We start from the raw sequence: 5,470 nt of genomic DNA on the forward strand, positions 1-5,470 counted from the left end.
ATGCTTTAATTTGTGTTCTTTCACGGTCCTCAAACATTCAAATTTAAATATTCTGAAAACGTTCTTTTATGAATATCCGAAAAAGTTCATTTTCCAATATTCCAAGAATCATATTCTAAACAATATCTATTGCACGCATCTTACTTAACATACGAAGAACATTTCTTTAGAAATATTCGAAAAAGTTTCTTGTCCGACATTCTAATAATCATGTTTCAGATATAACCATTGAATGTATTATATTGAATATAACAAGAACATTCTTTTATGAATAGTCGAAAAAGCTTATTTTCCAATATTCCAAGAATCACATTTCATGTATATCTATTGAAAATATCTGACTGAATATACAAAGATCGTTCTTATCTGAATATTCGGAAAAGTACATTCTTGGAATATACTCAAACCTTCTGTAATATATATTTGAAAAAGAATAATCTACAAATATTATCTTAATATATTTTTTTGAATATTCGAAAAAGAACGTTTCGGCATAATCTACGAATATTTATAGAATAATTGCGCTATGTGGGCAATTCAGGCTACGATCAAATGTTGGGTCTCATGGCTATGCTGGTAAATTATATTCTTAAATGACTATAATGGAGCTCATCAAACCTTCTTATCTGCATTCTTGAGATCTATAAGTGTGCTCCTTCTGTGAAATAATATAGGGATAAGAGGGTTCATGAAATAAATACATTTTAGAAATTCATTTAATTTTTTTTATTTTTTTTTTTTTACATTTTAGTCATAATAAATAAAATATCCCGTAGGACGTTGACGGGGCCTTCCCCGGCTAGGGTATTCTTCCCTGACCCGGCTATAATAATGGGTCCTGCTGCTGCCCCTACTAGAAGCTCGGGCTGTAACAAAAAAATAGAAAACATTCTTATATTTCCATACCATTGTAATAAATAATCTAATGCTTCTAATAACTATTCAATGCAATGGTTTTTAAATGGAAATTTTTGAATGTTGAACTATAAATTTAAGATGGTTAATGCTTACGTATATAGCCGGGTCTCGCCGCCTGAGTGGCAGGCACGAACGCTTGCACTGCCACTTGTTGTTGCTGCTGTTGCTGCGGCTGCTGCGGTTGCAGTTGCTGCTGCTGCGGCTGCTGTTGTTGCTGCTGCAGCTGCTGTTGTTGCTGCGGCTGCAGTTGCTGCTGCTGTGGCTGCTGCTGCTCCAGCCGCTCCTTAATTTGGTGGAGGAGAACCCCGTTCTCCTCCACCCGCTCCTTTATAATCCGCAGGAGATCCTTCGTAGTTTCTGTAACAGATAATCATTAATAAAATTTATTATTTGCAAAATAGACTTTACTAAAAAGTTCGTTTCCACTCACCATTCCCATTGGGCATAGGTTCGGCCATGATTCTGTAACAAACAAAAAGAATTGAAATTATTATATGAAGGAAAAGGTTTTTGTATTCGATAAATGAGACAATTATAATGGAGATAGTAAAGTGAGAGAAATGTCAAAAATTTATTGAATACTGTTGAAAGTACTTATATTATCCTTCCTTTGCTTCTGCTGCTACGAAGTTAATCCGTCGAGATTCAAGATACGAGTGAGGTACCAACGAAGTTCGTCTTCACCAAATCACCACAATACTTTTCAAATTAAATATACAAGGTGTCCTATTGGTTTTCTAACACAATTGTTACATGAGAACCTATTATTGTTGGAGATATTATTTCACATAATTAGTTGCTTTATTCTATTTGCCATCTTTATTATTTACTGTATACCCTGTGTATTATATACAAGTTCTTCTACATTACAGTAACCGTAACTTTTAAATCGAGAAGGAACCGATTTGGAATTCTTCTTAACGCGATATAAATTAAATTTCTAATTTCCGATACTGAAATAAATTAAATATTACTTACATTTAATAATATTTTAATTATTTCATGAAAATCTTTACGAAAAAAATGACTACTGCAGTGGGATTCGAACCCACGTCCTACGGTACAGAGGTCTGACGCCTTACCCACTACACCACAAGGCTCCATTGGATAGTTAAAACTTTATCGTCTATATAATCTAAGCGATAATGCGTAAATATTTTATATGCTTTAATAAAATATTATTTGGCAGTTAGACTAAAAGAATTTGTTATTAATTGAATTATTTATTAATTCAATTTATTACTAATAGCTTGTTGGCTATTTATATCGGAAATTTTTAATTTTCTGGGGAAGTCGTGTAGTGGGTGAGTGGATAGCGCATAAGAATGCTGATCCTGTTGTCACAGGTTCGATTGCCAGTGAAACTATCAGTTTTTTTTAATGCCAACTAATTAATTATCCGTCAGGTCATCAACCCTACATTACAAATCGTTGAACCTTACCCCATTTCTGCCATTATTTGTACACAATTTAATAAATGTATAAAAGTAGATGAAGCCGTTGTATCTTGGGCATTTGCCTTAAAGCTATTAATTTGTCAAGTTCGGATTAATTGACAGTTTCGTGATATAAAGTGATTAAAGTGATAGGAAGAGTGGAAAATGTCTTCCAGTGAAAATAGCCCGGTATCAAAAAAGACTAGAATGTCTTCCAATCCGCAAAAGAGAAAAAGCAGCCACAAAAAGAAATTTCAATATCATTGGTATGATTTGAACCCATCTTGGATGAAGTGGGCAAAGCCGATACCTGATGACAGTAGTAAGTTTCACTGTTTAATTTGCGATAAAGTTTTAAATTGCGGTTATTCGGAAATTCAGAAACATGAGTCCTCCAGCATTCACGTGCAAAATGCTGTTCAATTTTCAAATCGGCATATTCCGCAAGGCTCCAGTAGCTCATCTAATTTCGCAGAATTTTCGAAGGAAAAAGAATTTGATTTTCTTGAACGCGTTAAAATAGCGGAAATAAGATTGTCAACGTTTATTGTAGAACATAATATCCCGTATATAGCAAGCTCCGCAATGGTTAATATGTTTAAACAGATAGGCAAGGAACCGGAAGTACTACAAGCCATAACATTAGGACGTGTTAAATTATCAAAAATTATAACTAATGTGGTTTGTCGCGAAGAAACACAAAGTCTCACGGAAACGTTACAAAATACAAAATTCTCGGTATTTGTTGATGAGACTTCGGATTTAACAAATGAAAAATGGTTTTCAATAATGGTTCGGTATATTGAACCTGCGTCATTGCAAATTCAAACACGTCTATTGCAATTAATAAATCTTGACGCAAGAGATTGTTCGGCCGAAAAGTTATTTTCCGCGTTTAATAATGAAATGGTAAAAAAACAAATACCATTAAGCCAAATATTAGCAATAGCCTGTGACAATGCATCTGTTATGATCGGTAGAAATTCGTCTTTTCGAACGAAAATATTAGAAAAGAATGCAAATATAATAACGTTTCCATGCATATGTCATTTATCGTCACTCATTGCTTCCGCTGCTTGTAAAGAGCTACCTTCATTCCCGGAAGAATTTGTGAAGAAAATTGTTAATTTCGTGAGCGGAAGCCCTAAACGGACGGCAATATTTCGGGAATTTCAAAGGTGTTTTGCAGGAAAAATAACAAATTTGTTGAAGCATGCCGAAACTCGATGGCTTACTCGCTATAAATGTATTGATCGTATATTAGAATATTGGGATGTTCTAAATAACTTTCTATTAGAACAATCCTCAGAAAATAATATGCAAGCCTATGAATTGCACCAATGTATGCAGAACGCTGAAACTAAAGCGTATTTGTATTTTCTGCATTTTATTTTAAATAAGTTCAATACTTTTAATGCCGAGTTTCAAGCACGCGAATCGAAACTGCATTTATTGCAGCCAAAATCGGTTGAAATTTTAATTTTTATTTTAAGAAATTTCATGAAACCTGCATTATTGAAGTTTTGCATAGCTCAAGCAAATTTCTGTGATATTAATTTTTCCAAGGATATTAATATTATTCCGTTGGAAGATATAAACGTAGGATATGATTGTGAAGAATATCTGCAAGACCAAAAGAGTAAAGAAACGTTAACGCAAATGCAAGTTCATGATATTAAAAAGAATTGTTTAAAAATTTTAATAAAAGCTGCTGACGAAATTCGTAACCGTTTCCCAATACATGATGAGTTTTATAAAAATTTTACAGTTCTTGATAACGAGAACTCACTTTTTAACTCAGATAGAGAATCATCGGCTGCAGCATTATTAAAAATTGGCAATACATTTGGTATAAAAAATGACATAGAGCTAAAGAAAGAATGGTTTTCTTTATTTAACGATGAGTCAGCAGATCAGAAATATAAATGGTCTAGACTTTCCTTCGATGACATGTGGATAAAAATTTCGCAAACTAAATGTGAAAGGAAGGAAAAATATCCTTTGTTGAAATTACTATCGTGCATAGTACGGTCACTTCCACATTATAATGCAGAAGCAGAACGGTGCTTTTCAATAATTCCTGATGTCAAAACGAAAAAAAGAAATCGTATAAGTTCTGCTACTTTAAATGCAATTTGCGTCATTAAAAATTATTTGAAATGTACATATCATGATAGCATTACAATGCCAATAAGTAAAAAACACATAAAATTAACTGAAAAAGATAATTTATACGCAAGAAGTTACGTCGAAAATAAAGTAACTCTTACAATTCATGGATACACAAATGACGATGATGATATTGATGGTGATTTTGATGACGAAGTACTTTACGATAATTGAAGGAATGTCTGACGGATTCGACAATTATAAAATCGAGTGAAACTATGTCTGACGGATTCGACAATTATAAAATCAAGTGAAAAAATGTCTGACGGATTCGACAAATGAGAATAGTGTCTGACGGATTCGACAGTTCAAAGAAAATACGTAAAATTGACCGAAAAAATACGTAAACCGCGAAAGGAGGGTTTTTTAGTGGGTAGGCGCTGTCAGAAGAACCATGTAGTTCGAACTTAATAAGTATATTAATTCGACACAAGCATGGAGATGGTGAGTCCCACACTATTTAGTATACGGCTAAAATATATATTCATTCCAACAATTGAACTTACATTACACAACTGTTTTATAACTTTTTGTGCAATGAAAGAACACAATAGGAAGAAATGTATGTTTCCGTAATACTAAGTGTGCCAGGATGCATTTTTCCCTTAAAAAAAAAAAAAAAAAAACACTGCAACAATTTACAATTAAAAATTGTTTTCATTTTTCCAATAGGAAATATTTCATGGAACACGAAGAGAAATTCAACAAGCTTTATTCGCTGAGTATGGAGATTCAGAGAGACTTTTGATTCTCATAGGGTAAAATTGAATTTCAATAAACTTACCATTTCAGAGCTTTCAGAGGGTATTTTTATTATTATTACTGACAATTATACCTGAAATAGCAAAAAAATCCAACCGGAAGCGGCTACGACACTCCACTTTCCCATAAAATGAGTTTGAAAATGGACAATTTTAGCCATTTCTAGGCTTGATTTTGCAACACAG

General features: G+C 33.1%; 2 protein-coding genes across 2 annotated transcripts; one reads left to right on the forward strand and one right to left on the reverse strand.

Moving 5' to 3' along the window:
• Positions 1 to 1,000: 1,000 nt before the first annotated feature.
• Positions 1,001 to 2,022, reverse strand: LOC136776469 (putative uncharacterized protein DDB_G0294196). Its single transcript, XM_066732007.1, has 4 exons — positions 1,971 to 2,022; positions 1,784 to 1,871; positions 1,349 to 1,380; positions 1,001 to 1,275 (listed from the first exon to the last, which is right to left on the reverse strand). The coding sequence occupies exons 1-4, from the start codon at positions 2,020 to 2,022 to the stop codon at positions 1,001 to 1,003; spliced, it is 447 nt and encodes a 148-aa protein (XP_066588104.1).
• Positions 2,023 to 2,519: 497 nt separating this feature from the next.
• On the forward strand, positions 2,520 to 4,697 carry LOC136776470 (protein FAM200A-like). Its single transcript, XM_066732009.1, has one exon. It carries the CDS (start codon positions 2,520 to 2,522, stop codon positions 4,695 to 4,697), a length of 2,178 nt encoding a protein of 725 aa, XP_066588106.1.
• Positions 4,698 to 5,470: the final 773 nt, after the last annotated feature.

Source organism: Prorops nasuta, unplaced genomic scaffold, assembly GCF_024137725.1.
Source record: "Prorops nasuta isolate Cenicafe-Biocafe unplaced genomic scaffold, Cenicafe_Pnas_1.2 PNAS00009, whole genome shotgun sequence".
NCBI lineage: Eukaryota > Metazoa > Arthropoda > Insecta > Hymenoptera > Bethylidae > Prorops > Prorops nasuta.

Bases quoted from the DNA above. Each gene is read 5' to 3' on its own strand.
- LOC136776469 (XM_066732007.1), bottom strand. From the start codon at position 2,022: ATGGAGCCTTGTGGTGTAGTGGGTAAGGCGTCAGACCTCTGTACCGTA. The intron at 1,872-1,970 runs GTGGGTTCGAAT...AATTTATTTCAG, and splicing joins AGACCTCTGTACCGTAGGAC to TATCGGAAATTAGAAATTTA. The intron at 1,381-1,783 runs GTAGAAGAACTT...TGTTTGTTACAG, and splicing joins AAAGTTACGGTTACTGTAAT to AATCATGGCCGAACCTATGC.
- LOC136776470 (XM_066732009.1), top strand. From the start codon at position 2,520: ATGTCTTCCAGTGAAAATAGCCCGGTATCAAAAAAGACTAGAATGTCT.